At 45.9% G+C, this 19103-nt stretch overlaps 1 protein-coding gene across 4 annotated transcripts in view; it reads right to left on the bottom strand.

The window, feature by feature from the left end:
• Positions 1-19103, bottom strand: part of RIN2 (Ras and Rab interactor 2) — a 139138-nt gene that overhangs the window by 29306 nt on the left and 90729 nt on the right. For all 4 annotated transcript variants that reach the window (XM_074989301.1, XM_074989305.1, XM_074989302.1 and 1 more), the window contains 3 exons: positions 9982-10174; positions 6830-6941; positions 3745-3817 (listed from right to left, as the gene is read on the bottom strand). In XM_074989301.1, the coding sequence (XP_074845402.1) occupies positions 3745-3817; positions 6830-6941; positions 9982-10174 (378 nt within the window). The remainder of the gene's footprint in view (positions 1-3744; positions 3818-6829; positions 6942-9981; positions 10175-19103) is intronic.

Below are 19103 nucleotides of genomic sequence, written 5' to 3' on the forward strand. Positions count from 1 at the left end.
AAGGCACCAAAAAGCAATCAACCATTTAAGCCACCACTGATGTAATGAGACTTCAGTGCAAATAAGAATCAAGCCCCCAATGTTCCTTTCTTTTGAATTCACTCCCTGCCCCACCCCCTATTCCAGTTATTACAGCAGTTTTTCCACAGATCTTTTAGAGAATGCCAGTCTGATTACTGAAACATTCATCTGCTAAAATCAGCACTTACACACAAAACAGTAACATATTTCAATATTTGTAATGAGATGGACGAGGCTAGGATACAGCAGCCGATTACGCTGCGCCCCATTTACAAAATTTCATGCCCCCAAGGGGGCCTGCCCCCACTTTGCGCACTCCTGTTCTGCTCAATAGATATGAAAATGAATGGGTGTTTAAATATGGGACTCTACAGATGGAACATAGCTACAAACTGCATTGACTGAATAAATCTTTGGTAACAAAAATTTAAGAATTGCTTTGCCTAAGTACTTTGTGTAAGCATTTATAATACTGTATATTACATCTCTTTTGTTTATATTCGGTATCAATGCATCCTCAAACTCCAGAGCCTGAAAAACTGCAAAATCCATATTTAAAGTACCTATGTGAGGAAAGTAAAGAACTGGCCACGTAGGTAAAGTGTCCTACACTCCTTTCTTTAAATTTAGGTAAAATTGGTATCAATACAAGTAATTTATTTTAAAAATTGTAAGCACATTGAGCATCTGGTTTAACAAAGACAACAGCTCTTTGATCAATTAATTGCCATATTTTACGTTTACACTCTCAGAAGTCAGCAACAGCAAATTCCAAACAGATTAAAATTACAAATGTATGCAGCAAGTTGACACACACTCACTAATAAGTAACTGAAAGGAGACCATCAACATCTGCATGGGCCAAAATCAGAGCTCCACTGTTACCTGGGGTGGGATGTCTCCAAATGCTAAATATATAGGGTGAAATTCTGAGTCTCCTAAAGGCTATGTCAAAATTCCCATTGATTTCACCAAGGCACAGATTTCACCCACAGGCTGGAAGAACCTCAAGGAATTTGGTACCCAAATCTTATTGAATTAGTGGGACCTTGGCACCCAGCTCTTAGAGGCTCGTTTGAAAACCCCAGCTTTGGTTTCTGTTTTTAAATTCTCTGTTCTTGTCACGAATCTATCTTGTGTTTTGTCTGATACGCAAATAAGAGATGCCATGTGCTCCCTCTGCTGCTCTGTCACAGTCACTGACTACAGCTTTTCCCATAATTGTGCATTTATTTCAGATGTTGCCAAGACACAGCCTGAAAAGGACAGAAAATAGAACTGGAATGGCTTCTGCTGCTTGAGAAACAGCAAAATAAAATGTTAATCGAAGAAAGACATTGGCTGGGAAATACACATCAAGCTTCTAGGATATGAAGTCAAGTGAGGTCTTTATTCCAAAATACTGCTACTGGACAGTCTTAGTTACAGCTATGTCTGGCTTTGCATAACCCTTCTGTTTTCTCTTCACTTTTTTTTTTTTTTTGGTGTGTCTTTCACTGCACAAAAGGTGCAGCAAATAAAGAATTAGGGCTGCAAATTGGTATAAAGTTGCAAGGATGGTGCAGCCTTGCATCCGCGCTTAAAGTTCCTTATTTCCCCAGGCAGGATGATTCTATGCAAGTGCTGGACCTTAAAACTGGAGATTCAGGCTCCACCTTGCTCCAAACAAAAAATAATGTAAACACCCATAAGGAAAATTAAAAACTATTTAGTAGAAATGGAATTTTAAACGGAATATGAAAGGGAATTAAATATAGGAGCATTCATTGCTAGGTTACCAGTTTTGATCCAGTCCAGCTCAGTCACCCTGAGTGTTGTTCAGCTACTTACACAAATGAGCTTGTCTTTTACTATGTGTGGCTACAGCACCTAGCACAATAGGGCCCTGATTTTGAGGCTTCTGGATACTCCTTAACATAAATAACAACAAGAAGCTTGGTGCTGTCAGTCATCAATGGGCCATTTACCACCACCTGAATTGCAATAACTGGCAAGGCTGTACAGCAATCTGAGCCAAAGAGGCTGCACTATTCCTGCCTACCTCCTAGAACAGATTTCCCTAGAGATGAAGTTTGGCCTTGCTCTACCTATTCCATGGCTAAACCTGAAACTTGAGCTCCCTAGGGCGGTCAGTCTGAGACCCGTGGTCAAGCCACAAGCGTTCAATTCACGCTAAAGCAAATCGAAAGGGACATTTAAACAAACACTATAGGGAGAACCGGTGAGGCAACTATTTAACAAGACAGCCATAACACTGAAATCGCTCACAAATTTCACATTTTTCTGCAGTTTACACAACTTTCTACACTACCATCTCTAATAAGGATCACTCCTAAATAGCTGAAAATGTACTGTGCTTGTTAAGTAAGCTAGCAATGAAAAGAAATTAACTGAGGTTGTGTTGGTGACATAGCAACAGTTCAAAATTAAAATGTGAATTTGTGACCTATCTGACTTCACCCTGGCAGTTATTTGTGCCAGTTGGGGTTTTTCCCTCTAATATTAGTAGCATCTAGCTTACATAGATGGGGAAACTGAGGCAGGGAGATGAACAACCTGGCCCAGGGCCAGCGCAGGCCAAGGGTAGAGATGTGACCAGAAATCAGGTGATCTCATGAGTCTCAGTCCAGTGCTCTAATCACTAGGCCCCATACCTCCCCCCCGCCTTTAAAAGCCTGCGTTCAGTAACTTTATTAAATACAACAGAGCTTTACTAATCCAAGCTGATTGCATCAGTGGTGGGGGAGGGATGTGATGTCTCAAGGAGGTATGTACATTGCAAATGCTAGGGTTAAAAGAGGAGGGACCAGTGCGAGTGACTTCACCCCTCTGCAGCACTGAGAACACACCTATGGAATATGTATTGTTAAAGCTGCTTTGTGGCGAGGGAAAAGAGCAACTCCCCAGCTCCAGCTCCAGCCCCTACTCACTGAAGACGGGGCGAAAAAGTGCGGAGCTACAGGTTCCTGAGCATAGGTTATTCTCTCTTTGCTGCTGGGCTCAATGCCTAGGGGCCACAGAGCTGGCAGCAACTGTCCTGAGAGTCAGCACTGAAGAGGAGAGGTGGAGGTGACAAGTTACTCTCTTGTTTGAATCAGGTGAGCTCTTGTGAGTCTTTTGCTGCTCAGTTCTCCTCAATTGCCACAGGGAGTAGCCCACCATGTTCCCACAATCAGAGTAGCACATCCACACCCATTATGGAAGAGTCTTAGTACATGCCAAAGGCAGAATTAAAAGGTGATGGAACATGCACACACATGAATGCAGGAAGCATGACATCACCTACATTAACGTCTCTCACAGAAGCAGAACCACACAATAAACTGGAAAACTGGATTTGTGGGTCAGTGAAAATAAAAAACAAAGCAGTGGAGTTCTGAGGCATGCTCAGATCAACATCTTTTGATCCATTATTAGTCAACGCAACATCAGACAGGGGGTAAGAAGGACTTTCTTTTGTGTTTTCTTAGCTACTCCAGTTATTTAGCTAGCTACCTTCTAAAGCAGTCTCATACTTACAGATTAATCATATCTAAACTAGAAGTCTACCTGAGGTGGCTGGCAGTCTATGTCAAGAAATCAATGGTAGCCAACCCTACCCAACCTTGGCCTTGCCCAAAGATGAACATTTACACCATCTTTAATCAAGAAAATTCTTATGGATGGTAACTCAGTTTTAAGGATGAGCTAGTAAACACTACTCATAACACAATACAACCTTACCTGCTAATACAGTAGAAAGCAATGAGCCTGAATAAATCAGCAAAACTTATTCCAGAGCCCTCCAAAGAAAAGGCTGCAAAAGAAAGATTATGGAAAAAATAGATCAGTCTCTCAAGGCAGACTCCAAGAAACCAAGCTAAATGTCAACACAGCTTAAGTAGTCAGGAGTTTGCAGAATCAAAATGACTACTGTTTTGTTAATCAAAAACAACTGTGTAGAGGAGTATGTGTCTTGGTCAAAAACATCTCATAAACATACTGATAGTCTGGATGGTGTGTTTGTTTTTTTAATCCAAACATGTTCTAATCCTTGGAAAATGAATGAAAAGAGATTACAATTGCACAACTCCTAACAGAACAGCCAGTCAACAACCGGAACCTTGTGTTATTCAGAGTACTAATATGGACAAGTAATGTTAATGAAAAACCTCTTTCCTCCTCTTGGCATCTGTCCTTCACATTTTTTTGCCTCAGTTACATTAGTGGCAATACCAGTCACCACTGGTAATGATAGGTGGCACACTATGAATCATTTCCTTTTTAACAAAGCTGTCCAACCAAATCTGAGTCATACTAATGCTTTGTAAGGACTATTACAAATTGTTTAGCTAAATATTTTTTCTAATAAAGTTGTACTAGAACTTACCTAAACAGTCAAAGATCGTTATTTTAAATGTATAGAAATAAAGACCTCTACACTGTCATTTCCACCATGGTTTTGTACGTGTAGCAATACATGTTTATAGACCCTAGATAAATATAAATAAAAGCTGATGCAACTCCACTGACTTCAAACATGTAGGTACCAATTCCTGTCAGTAGTAAGTATCACTCTGAGTAGAGAAGCCATGTAAGTAAAGACTCGAGGAAAGAGTAATGGATAAACATACAAAAGAAAAATGCCCAATCACATGAGGACACTATAGAAAGATACAGCTATTGATAGTACTCCTTCACAGATCATTCATGAAGAAGGCAGCTTAGCTGAAACTCTTGTTGCTAAATCTCAGTTCCAGTTTTCAGCATGCTGCTAAGACCCAGTCCCGTTCTATTTGCAGCTTCCAAACTGTGCTATTATCTGAGGAAGATGCAGCTTCCTCTTTTCATTTCCATGTTTCACCAGAACTGTTGTTAACTCCCTCTTTTCATGGAGAACACTACAGCTTTGTTTTAAAACTTACTGGAACACTGCCATTGTTTTTTTTCCCTAGTAAATAAGATACAGAACAAATTATATTTGCAACATCATGAAAACTAAGGATTATTAGAAATGTTTCTCAACGAGATTAAATTTGATGGTGTGATTGATAAAAATTATTCTTAAATCTGAGAAACAAACATGATAAAAATAATCATAGACTACCAGAACTGGAAGGAACCTTGAGAGATCATTGAGTCCTGAGCCAAGGCAGGACCAACCACTATCTAGACCATCCCTGACAGGTGTTTGGCTGTCAGCTTCTCGGAACACAGAATGTTTCCCATGTTTTTATATTTTTATGTTTCCATAATGTTATTTCATGTTTTATTAGTTTAAGGAAGTGGATCTGTTAAGGTAACTGAAAGAGTGAAGGACCTACTATCATTATACATAGGTTATTGAAGTCAATGTAGGATTATCCATTGATCTCAGTGGGTATTGGATTAGGCCTGTAATCTTCAGAGGACAAGTAATTCTGAGTTCACACACAATGAATTTCTTCCATATGTTCCCATTGGAAGGCAGTTCACACTTATTGAAGTGGAAATCCCTAAATCCTGAGGTCTCAGGTATTAGGGCACTTTCCATCGATGTGCTATGCCTCCTTCCTTCCCTAGTCTTCTCTGGTCCCTGGGATGCACAACAGCCCGACTGCAAGAGGCTTCCACGTTGACTTTAGGCCCTGGAAGTCCCCTGTTAAAGGGCTCCAGACTGTGAAATTAGCAGTTTACTGGGGATATTCTCAGAGGGTTGATGGTGGAGAGCACTGCCGAGAGGCACCAAGTCATTCCACATGGTCTCATAGGAACACAGGATTGTCAGATGAATCAACCAGTGATCCATCTAGGCTAAGATCATGCCTCTAGCAGCAACCAGCACCAGAATCCCACCCATCCCAAACCGTAGATCCAATAGAAGTGAATTACAGATTTGAGGAAATGACATTTCTTCCTTTTGCAATGTTCCCCTGGACCCCAAACACATAAACCCCAATTCTCCTTTGTGCCCATGGCAAAAATGTGCCAGAGGTCACCCAGTACAGAGTGATGGTATCATCAGAGCAGGACAGATTTAAACTCGGGGGAGAGGTTCCTATGGAAGTTTCACAAGTGGAGCCTTGAGTCCCCCATTCAGTATGCTACTTCTGCACATACCTTAAGTTTAAGCACGTAAGTATTTTTTTTGCCTTTAGTAGGACGACTCACTTGCTAATGGCAAGTTAGGCATATGTTTTTTAACAGTAGTGCAAGCAGAATCCATTTTTTACCTGCAACAGCCAGGGAAAAGGCACCAGCAGCGGAGGATGGGGTATGTGACCTCCCACACTACTGCTCCTCACCTCTAGCCAGGCACCTCCAAGCCCTCCTTCATCTCCTTCCCATGGTTCATGCCTTGTTACCTGGACAAGGGGTGTGTGTGTGTGCTTTCATTCACGCACACTTTATCCACCTGCTGCAGCACCACAGACTTCAGAACCACAGCTGTTCTGGAGAAAATGCCAGTGTGTGGCTGCCTGGAGGCTTCACATTCTGTTCATCCTATGTCTTTTTGGTATGCAGTACCAGCTACAAACAGCGGGCTGGTACTGCATACCAGACTGCCATACTTGAACTGCTAGGTTTTAAGTATCTTGTTTAATCAGAGTCTTAATCTGCACATTGTCCACCCTCTCCAGGGCTTGCCCCATGGGTGTAGGTCTGCCCACAGGGCTTTGAAACCCTCAGCAGAGGGGGTTGTAGGCAGCTTGCTGTGTTCTTCCCCTCACCCTAGTTAATCTTTTTGCTGCTTATGGCCTAGAGCCCAAACGCTGGGTTTCACTGATGCAAAGGAATCTGGCCCACCCAGTATAGCAAATGACTTCAATCGCCATAATACATGACTTACTATATGTACTTTCTTTTATTGCAAATTCCTTGAGGCGAGAGCCATATTCATTGGGCAGACGGAGTGACAGGACTTTCTTCTGCATTCTTGTGGACTTCCTAACCAGAAAGATCTATTAAGGGGGGGGGAAAAATAAGATTTTAGAAATTTTTGTTATGGATGCATTTCACAGATTTTAAGGCAAGAAGGGACCATTACAATAATCTACTTTGACATCCTGGATAACAAAGAGAACTTTCCCAAAATTCCTACACCAGATCTTTCACAAAACCATCCAATCTTGATATAAAAATTATCAGTGATGGAGCATCCACCAGGACACCTGGCAAACTGTTCCACAGGTAATTATTCTCTCCATTAAAAATTTATATTTTAATTCCAGTCTACATTCAACTTCCAGGCACTGGATCATGTTATTCCTTTTTCCAATAGACTGAAGAACAATTATTAAATATTTGCTTCCTGTGTAGATGAAGAGAGCTCAGTCTATTTAGATGATCACTACAGGCATGTTTTCCAATTCTTTAATGGTTGTTGTGGCTCTTCCCAGACCTGTCTCCAATGTCTCAAATCATGCTTGAGCTGTGGGTGCCTGGATGCAGTATTCCATAAGTGGTGTTTCCATAAGTGACAAACACAAGTAAAATAACTTGTCTGCTCCTACTCCAGATTCCCCCATTTATGCATCCCAGGGTTGCATTAAGCCTTTTTAGCTACAGTGTCACACTGAGAGCTCATGTTCGGCTTTCTGGCTTGCTCTTCACCACCAACCTATCTTAAATCAAATAATTTACTGTAGAATTAAACTACATCTCTTAGAAAGGACCTATATTCATTTTAAAGACAAAGTGACAGTGTCCTCTATATCCATCTATATTGCTGTTTCAATGGTTTATTACTAAGGCTATGTTTTAGTCATGGGCATTTTTAACAAAAGTCATGGACAGGTAGCAGGCAGTAAACAAAAGTCATATCCCTGGCTGAATCTTTGGAGGTGGTGGGGGTAAAGTGGAAGAGAACCAGAAGTGCCACATGAGCTCAAGGAGAGGCAGCACAAATGTTCCCTCTACTCTTTTCAACCCATGCATATGCAGAATAAAAAACTGTGTGTGCACTGAGCCATGTGCCAATGTGCACCACCAACAGAAATAAAAAAACTAACTGTGCGACATTTCTTTCTCTTGAGCAGTCACACAAGCGCACAGGTTACAGGGAACACTGGGCAGCGGTGCAGGGGTGCTACTGATGCTTGAGGTGGCGAGTAGCCCAGGACCACCACTGGGTACTGTCAGGGCTGTAGGCGGGGCAGGCAGGCCCTCTATCTCACTCCTCATCACTTCCCGGAAGTGGCAACATGTCCCTCCCTCAGTCTCATTGGCTAGGAACTGTGACCAATAGTAGCAGCATGGGTGGTGCCTGCAGACAGAAGCAGCATGCAGTGTTAGGAGCTAAGAGAGGGACATGTCACCACTTCCAGGGAGCCTCCCAGGAAAAGCACCACCCATACTCCTCACATCTTCCCATGCCTCGATCCCCAGCTTCAAGTCCCTCCCCGCACCAAATTCCTGCTGCTGGGGTAGTAGCCTCAACCTGTCCCAGCTGTGGCCAGTGTGGTTGGCTCTAGGGCTGCCCAAGATTATCAGACAACCACCAGGCTGGCGACACTGGCCACTGCAGAAGTCACAGAGGTCTCGGAAAGTCAAGAAATTTGTGTCTTCTGTGATCTCCAGGACAAACTCTCAGTGTTATTAATTCCCCCTTGCTGCTTAAAAAAGGTGAGCTTTATTTCTAGTTTCATTTTTTCTACCTCCAACTTCAAGGGTTAAAACATGAACACATTAAATATTTGAGAATCTGAACAGTGTAATTAAGAATGCAAATTTCAACCCCAAAATATGTTTAATAAAACAAAAATTTTGGTTTAATTACAAGTACATGAGTTGAAAAACTAAATCTGAGATGATCAAAGGAATTTAAGCTAGTTGAAGTGCCCAATTCCCCCTGAAATTCATTTCAGTTGAAGGTTTGGGTTTCTTTAATGGATTTATAAGCACTTTTCTCCTCCCCTCTCAAATCTTATAAGGGCCTTTTAATCAAGAAAGAAACTAACTTTGGTCCCAATCTTGCAAGCTGTTTTATACATATTTTAGAAATAACTCATGTAAGTTAAAAGGGCTCCACATGGACATAGAGTTTCACTAACAGGGAACTCACTGAAGGACTGGAGCCTGACTGCAGAGGGGAACAAATGACACTGACCATACACAAATGCTGTCACTGGTACAAAGAAAACAAAAGAGGAAAAAAACGGCTTTCCACTAACTGCCGTCAGCTTAGGCACAGTATTACTCATAATAATGGAAGAGCAACATTTTCAGACAGAAAAGAGGTGGTCCAACTGATGATGGTTCTTTTAGGCCTCAGACCAAACGTAATGTGTTCACAGTCAGAAGATTTTTATTTGCACTCATAAAGCCTGCATAGATATCTATGTCCAGGGTACGAGAAAAAAGAGGTGCCATCAGAGAGCCAGACAAAGCCCCCTGAATTAACACACGGCATCTAATCTAGTGCTAGCACAGGCTAGAGAGATTTGACATCTCAGAGACCCGAAGGTCCATATGCTAGCCAAGAATTAAGGGAGTACAGATGCCCATTTCCACCTCTGACAAGTCCTCATTGCCAGGAACTAAGGTCCAGCTGGACAATAAAATGGCTACCTCGGCTTTATTCCAGTTGATAGCTTCCTCACCTCAGGTGAATTTTCATCAGAACTTAGTTAGGTTCAGGGTCCAGCCCAAAAAATTTCATGTAGACATGACTAAGAGAAATAATGTGACCTACTGGTCAGTGTGTGTTACAGGTCCTTCCTCTGTGTCTGATCCATAGAGAATATGAGTCTGCTGCAGCGCCAGCCAGAGAGGCACGACTCTAGTTATCAATGGATGGTTATGGCTCTAGTTCAATCCACAGCGTGTCAGACAAGATAGTGGCCATCACATTAGGGGGATGATTCATCCAAGACTAACTGCTGTGGCCATGAGGGTTGAACTTCCTTTTATCAGAGGAAGTACGTTACCCATGGCTTCATGTGTGCTACATTAGGAAGAGACAGTTTAAATCATATCAAACATATAAGATTTGTCTCTTACTCCAGGAGGCTGGGACTGAAGAATTTCCACTGCTTCTTCATCATTCAGGCCAAGCTGTAGCCACACTGGATGGGTGTGGAGAAGTTTATCTAGTATGCTGAGTTTATTGGAGAGGCTGTCATAGCCTGAGTCCCGGGGACAGCCTTTTACATCCTTTTTCTCAGGAGAGACATTATCCATGTCCTTTGCTAGGCTATGAGGAAGAGAATTAAACAACAATTAAAATGGAGGCAATACATTTCTTAAAGAACAATTCTGCAAACAGGGCATTCTCTTCATGACAGCACTGTGGGTGGTTGTCCCCCATATCCCTGCTCTGGGGCTGGAGACAGAGGGAGTGAGTTTTACCCATGTAAGAATATCAGTGTTACCTCTAAAAGAAGCAGCATCACTGTCCTGAGCAATGCACTGCATGCTTAAGTGAGGATATCTACAGAATGCGACTCTCACAGGAGATGGGCCCACATCTGTGTATCTTAGCTCCTCACTTATTTACCAATAATAAAAGCAAGTCAGATCTTAATGCTTCCAAATGCAGAGGTCATACACACCCTTTGCACTGCATGCAAGAAGATTAACCTTGACAACCACAGTACTTACTTAAGTCAGAGAGCATTAATCAGAAGCTCTAGCCACATAAATCATTCCATATGCCAGGTACAAGAAGGAACATAGTACAAGTATCCACACCTCCATGACCTAAATACATACAATTAAATTGCAGCAGCTCATTGCAGCTGTTTGTGTTGGCCTGTCACATAACTATAAAAGATTACAGAGACATCAATGTAACGTGTCTTTACACCCACACCAAATACTCTCTGATTCACATGAACTAAAATGCTTCAGAACAGGATCAGCAGCAATTCATCTTATCAGCTCCAAACAAATAAACTGGGAACAAAACTGCCACTTTTAAGAAAAAAAATGTAATATTCCCTACAGGTTTTCTGGAGATCAGATGGAAGAAACATTAGTCTTGGGTGAACCCTGGCAACTTTACTAACATTCTAGACCAGTTGGTAAACATTTGTACAACTGGCAAGCCATTTACCTACACCTAATTTCACAGACATCAGGACGCTATGGAACTAATCCATCCAACCATTTACACCACTATAAAGGCACATTTACACTGCCTTAGTGTAAATGAGAATCAAACCATTACTCTTTTGTGTTTTCTTTAAGAAATGGTCCATAAATCAAAAGAATAAAGTCTAGTCCAGGAAGAAAGGAGTTTAACGTATACAGTCTAAACTGGAGTAGCTGAAAACTCCTTGGGACAAGGCCTTGCTTTGTACTGTTTCTTTGAAAATAACAGCACCTTAACAATGAGCAATGGAAAGTCAAAGGGGTATCTGATTATTTCAAATATAGATACAACATTGTGCAATAGCAGCAAATGATATTTAATACATTTAAAATTATTTAATGACTCTCCACTTTTTAGGATGACATCTTCTGGTGATATTCAAGGCTAGAGCCAAGCGAAATAGAAAACCAAAAAGAAACAAAAATTTGCATGGAAGTTCTGTAGGTTTTGTGCTGATTACTTTCAAACCCCCCTTACAAAGAGTTATATTCTCCTTAAGCTTCAGCATAACTCACCTGGACACTAAAGAAAACCAAACTTTTTGCCTAATTTTTGTACGTTCGTGAAACTCCTCAATTATGAGGAAAATACTTGAAGAGCACAAGCAAATGATTAGCTGTATCATAACCACAGTTAATTCACAGTGATAAGTGCACAGCACAGGATGAAACTTGTAATCAGTGTAATCCACTGCCTGAAAGCAGAGGGCTGGAGTTGTCTCCACAGGCAAGTGCACACCCTCACCACCAAATGTGTCTGTTTCCACTCAGACTGTCAGTTCAGAGCCGATTTTGTTAATTTCTCAATCCGCTCTGGATCTCTTGCTCTGACCCTGAAACCTTCATTTCCACCTCTTGTTTCTTCATCCTTAATCCCCTGTAATCAGTTCATTTCTGGCGCATGGAGGCCCTCCCTCTTCTGAAGGGGCCAGCCTTTAATTGCTTTTGTGATCTCTGCTGTAGTTGCTTAAACTCAGATGACATGCTCAGGCAGTATCAATACAGACCACGTCCATACATAATATGTGATCTGATGGAGAGAACCAATTTCTCATTTTTTAGTCTGGGGAAAAATAATCAAACCAAAACAACAGGATTTTGTTGTGGGCTTTGTAAATCAGCATTAAAGTTCTTGCGCAGTGAAGCCAAGAAAACCCCACTGAAAACCTCACCAAAACTACAGGAACTGAAACCAATTGATATTGATTTTAAAACACCTACAGTTAGAAATCTAATATGAAACCAGTGATATTTAAGAAAAAGACACTTTTTCAGGAGAGGGCACCAAAGAATAGATGTTTGTCTTATACAAATGGGGAATTACAGACTCTCTAAAGGTTCTTGGCCATTAAGACTCTTCTTAATTCCTGAAAGCTTTACTGTGATAATTTTCTCCATTTACTTTCTGGAAGGGAGAAACTATCTCCTCCGAGCTAGAGGGCAGGACAGAGACAACACAAACATGGGTGATCTGGCTGGTCAGCTGTTCATATAACAGTGAGTTTCATCCACAAAAGTTAGAAAATTCAGAGCCGAGTCCTTATTGGTCACTAGGACCACAGCAAACAAAATGGTGGGTCTGTTTCCCATTTACACTAACATCTTTTGTACCACTGAGGCAGCATAAAAGAACTTTACAGTGATACTGAAATTTAATCCATGGTCACTATATAGTCCATGGTAATAACTGGGCCTACAAATTTACATTAATTGTGAGCTCAACTGTAAAATGTATATGATAGTTAATCAAATACAGTAACCTATAAGAAAAAATGTTGATGGTAAAAAGATACAAAAAAAAGACCAACTACACCAGTCTAAAACAGGAAAGCCTATTACATAACTCAAGGACTGTACTGAAATCATGCCTGGTAAAAAACCAAAGATGTGGGACCAGAAATTAATTAACCAAATGAGCATATACTAAGTCAAATTGGCGCACAAATAATGATATGTGCTATTCCACCCATAGCTGCCTTTCTTGGGTCCTTATAAAAGGCTTCTGGGCTAACTAAGAATGGAACCAACAGAGGCTACTGCGAAGCATCATGGCTGTCACAGCCACTATCTCCTGGGAGCACAGAAGTTCTTTGTCCAATCACGAGTGATGTCACAACCAGACCAGGCCAGACAAAGGCATGCGCCACCCAGGGGTCGCATGCGCACGGGAAGATGGGGAATACAAGATTTGCTGCTTGCTTGTACTGAGCATGCTCAGTAGCATTGCTGAAGCCAGCTGCTCTCTCTCCAGCCCCTACCTCCATTCTCCCTGCCCCCCCAGCATGGGTCACAATATCACCCCTACAAGCTGCAGCAGAATCCCAGGCACCACTTAAGTTAAAATTGGTTCAGACATCCACAAAAGCAGCCAAAACAGCTCCAGCTCCTACCAACTAACTTATTTTACCCAAAAGAATAGCTGTCATCTTGGAAGACTGTCAAGCGAGAGGGATTTTCTGCCTAAAATTCTCCTCTTCCCTTGAGCTGGGGAGAATTGTCAAAATAAAACCATTACTTAACACTTTACATTTCCAACACTGTTTTCTCTCCATTAATCTTTAATAAAAGATTGAAAGGATGTTCACTGGTGTGTGTGCCATAATAGTAAGACAACTGACACTGTTTAACATTGGTCAGTGACTGTGTCATGCTAACACCTTTGGCCCATTTATTCCTCATTCAACAGGTTTCACTGCACTGTCAGAATGGTATCAAACCAGCTTTGCTGTAAATCAGCATTAAGCCCAGCATCTGTAATCCTAGTCCTTTAAACTCCTCTCTGACCTGCAAAGACAGTGTGTCTTTTAATGTTTTGTTTGGAAAAAAAAATCAGAAGCTTGCAATTACTCATAGAATTCCACCTGCAGGCTAGGAAATGTAGGAAATGTCCTGTAGGAAGGACATTTGAAAGGGATGCTACTGATTGAGTATATTTCGGCTATCTTGATTATGCTGCGTTAGTTGTAGTTAATGAAATTTTATATGTTGCTGTCTTTTACAGTCTTGTAAGGCTGTTTCCACGCTGCTCCACAATTTGGACGAGGGGGTATGTATGAACAGCAGTACACACTGCAGTCCTGCACTGTAACACCCCTCAGTGGACCTTGCCAGGCTGAATTGGAAGGTTTTTACTTTGCATTAATGTACTTCTATTTGAAGAGTACTGTCACAGCGCACTAGCAACTAAACATTTTAGTTCCTGCCTGTATTGTCCACATGGGGGAGTTACAACAAAGCACTTCCAGTTCATGACTGTTCAACCTCCTGTTGTCTGAACTGCTATGCAGTTTAGACATGCCCTAAGTCAAAGGCCTGGGCTAAAGATTTGCTCCCATAACTGCTATCAGTGTAGCTGCAATGGTTCAACTTGCTGTGTAGACAGCGCTCTGCATCAGTCTGCCTAAATTACAGGCTGTGCTGGTGCAGCTTGGGCAACTATCATTATAGCAAAGCCCCAGCCAAGACAGACCCTAAGAGCACAACGGAGCTTCTCCTCTTTAATATGCACATAACATACATGGAGTCTCTCTCTTACTCTGTAACTTGAGTTATTTCTCACTACAGAGCTGATTTGATGATCAGCAGGTTAGCCTAGGCCGCGTGTGAGGAGGCATAATGCAAATTCCTACCCAAATTACTGTGTTCTCACAATGGCAGATTCCACTAATGCATTACCGGAACTTCTGGGGGGATACCCCATGGGTCTCCAGGCAGCAATAAGATGAGACACTCAATCATTCTTTCAGTGAACTGGGGGAGAACTCATCTATCCTTCCAAGTTACTCAGTGTTCTAGTCTATTGTCCTCACTGCAATGTAGCCAAGTTATTAGTCTAACTGTAGTCCACAGCTCCAGTGGACTACAAACCCAGACGCAAGACACTCTTTCCTCTGGGTGAAAAACTTTGCATATAGACAGAAGAATGATCAAGGGCAACAAGTAAGAGCCTGAGTTAACTGAACCAAAGACATATCCCCTGTACTTTGTGCTTGCTGATGCTTTTTGCTCTGTCTCATTTAAGGTGTGTCTACACATGCACAGTATTTTGAAAAGACCGGCATTCTTTCAAAAGAACAAAGGGAGCGTCTACACGTACCATGAACTCTTTCGACGTGAAATCGAAGGAACGCAGCCCAGACATCAAAAGCTGGACCCCAATCCTGTATGGGAAAAGTGCCACCCGTCGAAAAACAACATCGAAAGAAGGCACGTGTAGACACGCCACGGCCTGCTCTTTTGAAAGAGGAGTCCTCCACGACGGCGCCCAGTCCAAGCACGGAGACACCCTGCCCCACCAAGCAGAGCTCTATGACCTGCACGTCTGGCCGCTCTTAAAGCCGCATGGACCCAGAAACCCTGTGGCAGGAAGCTGTGAAAGCATGAGCTCCAGGCATCACGCGCTCTCAGCCACCCCCAACAACAGCGACAGGCACATGGCCAGTGCCCAGCAGTCCCCCGAACCCCACGGCCCCCCTTCAGAGCCCCCACAGAGCTCCCAGGGGTCTGTCCCTGAAAAAAAGAAAAGGGACCCCTCCTGGGTGAACCGTGAGCTGAGGGACCACCTAGGCCTCTGGAGGGAAGAGGAGGTCCTCTGGGAGATGGGGGTAAAGCAGAGGAACGCTGCTGCCTTCGCCCGTCTTGCCCAGGGACTAACCATCCAAGGCCACCTGGAGCGGACCCCAGAGCAAGTCCAGAGCAAAGTTAGAGAGCTCCAGCAGGGTTATGCCCGGGTCTGGGATGAGGCCGGGCACTCAGGGGCAGGCCCTCCACCTGCCCCTACTATAGGGAGCTCCACAGCATCCTGGGGCCCCAGGACAGCTCCCCACCAAAAGCGGTCCTGGACAGCTTGGCAGACCAGCCTGAGCCAGAGGAACTGCAGGAGCCAGGACCAGCCAGTCTGAGCCAGGGGGCAGACACCACCCAGGACTGGTCCAGAAAGGAGGGCGACCTCGTAATCGACATCCCCTCGTGGTCATCCAACTGGGCCACAGGGAGCTGGGCATCCCCGGAGATCCTTGAGGTCTCCCCCAGTACGTGCACAGCAGGGCCAGCACCCTGCCAGGCAGGGCAGGGGCGGCACCCTTGCCAGTGGCCTCAGGAAAGGCCCGGAGGCCCAGGGCCACACACCCCGGCCAGCCACAGCCCGGAACACACCCTCCGCACCTGGCAGTGCCACCCAGAACCCAGACCCATGGACAGTTCCAGGCACCCAGTCACCCAGTGGGATGCCCGTGGACCAGCCCACACCCGGGGATGGTCCCACCCAGGAGGGAAGCCCATGTGCACTTGACGCCGCAGGGGTGCCATGTCCACCATGGCCAGGCCCTGCAAGAGTTGGGGGAGGCGGGGCCCCGGGGGGACAGGGTCCCAGGGGGAATGGGAAACAAGGTCCTGCTTGGAGACTGACATGCTATCCATCACCCCTTGCAGGTGCAGCAAGCAAGGGCCCACACAGCCTATCGGCGTTGGTGGTCCCCCAAGAGTCCCCCAGAGGCATCAGACAGGGGCCTGGCACCCTCAGCAGCAGCATTACACCAGGTGCGCAGCCGGAGGTCACAGTGGTGCCCAGTGGATGACCCCGCCAACCTCCACCAGGCGGAGCTTATGGAGCACCAGCTCCGGCTGCAGGAGTCCGACCTGACGTGGTGGAGGGAGGCCTGGGACCGGCTCATGTCCCACCTGCACACCATACATGGGACTTTGCAGGAGCACGTGGGCAATATGGCCCGGCTCCTGGACCTCCGCACCCCCACACAGCTGCGCAACCCCGAGCCCCCCACAGGTCTCCCCCAGAAAGGTCCCACCCAGGGTCCCCTGCTGACCCCAGAGTCCTCCACTCCACCTCACACAGATGGCCCCCCACCGTCCCACCATGCCGGTACCTTCCAGTACTCCCTGCCCCATCCCGGCCCTGCTGTGGCACCTGCTCCTGGGGGGGAAGGGAATCTCGGGGCTGGTGTGGCTCTTGGCCCACAACCCCCTTGCCTGAGTGACACTCCCAAGTCTGGCCCTCTCCCTACCCCCTTCTGAGTTCAGGCCCCCTGCCCCACAACATACCCCCCCATGCACATTGTACATCGTTGGACTTTTACACCACAGTTTTTTTACAGTTTATTATTGACAAAGGTTTATATTGTGCACCACTGCCCGTGTCCCGTGGTCCTGTGCGGAGGGAGGCACGGCGCGGTGGTGGTGGCAGTGCATGTGGTGGATGTATGGGGGGGAGGGGGAAGGAGAGGGTTGGGCATCAAGGTGCTCAGTGCGGCCCCAGGGCGAGACTTGCATGAAGGGCCTCCCGGATCTGGACATCATCGCAGTTTGCCTGGCAGCTGGCAACAGCAGCCAGCTGCTCAAACCCCATGGTGGCCCCAGCTGCCCACCCCTGGATGTAGGCATCCCCCTTGCTCTCCACAATGTTGTGGAAGACGCAGCAGGTGCCCACCTCTTTTGGGAAACTGCGCATCCCCACCTCAAGGTGGGCAAGAAGGCACCACCACCGCCCCTTGAGGCGCCCAAAGGCCCGCTCAACCACGTGCCAGGCCTGGTTGAGGTGGGTGTTGAAGGCCTCCCTGCTGGGGTTGAGGTGGCCAGTATAGGGCCGCATCAGCCACGGCAGTAGGGGGTATGCTGCATCCGCAACCATGCATAGCAGCATGGTGGTGTCCCCAACTGGCATTTCCTGCTGCAGGATGAAGGTGCCAGCCTCCATACACTGGCACAGACCAGAACTGTGGAAGACCCTGGCACCGTGGGTTCACCCAGACCAGCCCATGTAGATGTCCATGAACTGGCCTTTGTGGTCCACCAGGGCCTGGAGAACCACCGAATGGTAGCCCTTCCAGTTGATATAGCGGCTAGCGCTCTGTGGTGGGGCACGGATGGGAATGTGTGTCCCGTCCAGGGCACCAAAGCAGTTTGGGAACCCCAGCGAGGAGAAACCCTTGATGATAGATAGCATCCAGGTCCCTGACACAGACGACCTGGTGCGGAAGCATAGCGTTCAGGGCATGGACAACCTGCAGGGAGGGAGACCATGTGCTTTCGTGAGGGTGTGACAGGGTGTTCCCAGCTGACAATCCTCTCCCACCCCTCCACCCCCCAACCCAGCGACCCCCCTCCTAACCCTCCCCCCCCCCCCGGCGACCCCCGAGGGGTCCCTGTGTCCATGAGCCCCCTTCCCCCGGTGGGAGTGTGCCCCAGGCCTGGCTTACCTCCATGAGCACTGCTCCGACAGTGGCCTTGCCCACCCTGAGCTGGTGACCCACTGAGCAGTAGGAGTCTGGGGTGGCCAGTTTCCACACTGCAATGGCGACTCGCTTCTCGAGGGGGAGTGCGAGCCACATGGTGGTGTCCTGATGCCTCAATGCAGGTGCCAGCCAGTGACACAGTTCCTGGAAGGTGTCCCAGCTCATGCGAAAGGTGACATCGTCCCATTGCCCCAGAACCAGTCGCTCCCACCAGTCCATGCTGCTGGGGTGGCTCCACAGGCACCGGGGTACAAGGAGGCAGGGGGCAGGCTGGGTGTGCTCCGTGTCCTCAGGGAGGCTGTTCTGTCTCCCAAGGAGGAGTGGGGGAGGCTGAGGCAACCGTGCAGATAACACGGGCAACAGCGTCCACAATGTCTGCATCCAGTGCGAGGAGCAGGGTGTCATCGGCCATGGTGCTGCTGCACTGGGGTCGTGTGTTGCTCCTGGCAGCTCGGCAGGCCTCGGCTAGTGCAGGTCCCCTTTAAGGTGGCACCTGGCTGAGGGCCCTGGAAGGGCTTGGTAGCCATGCGACCCCGTCCGCGGCATCTCTGCCTCCCTTCTTTAGAAAGAGGGCTTGTACACATGTGGACGCTCTCTTTCGAAATAATGGGACAGGGTCTTCGAAAGAGTGGGTTGGAACTGCGATCCACCTTTGCCATGTGGTCATGTTCTTTCGAAAAACAGTACATCGATTTCTGAATTTTGATTCTGCTCTTTTGATGGTGGGCTCCCGTGTAGACACGGGCTCAGAGTTGACAGCTTTCTAATTGCACAAAAGCAAAC

Source organism: Carettochelys insculpta, chromosome 3 (assembly GCF_033958435.1).
Source record: "Carettochelys insculpta isolate YL-2023 chromosome 3, ASM3395843v1, whole genome shotgun sequence".
NCBI lineage: Eukaryota > Metazoa > Chordata > Testudines > Carettochelyidae > Carettochelys > Carettochelys insculpta.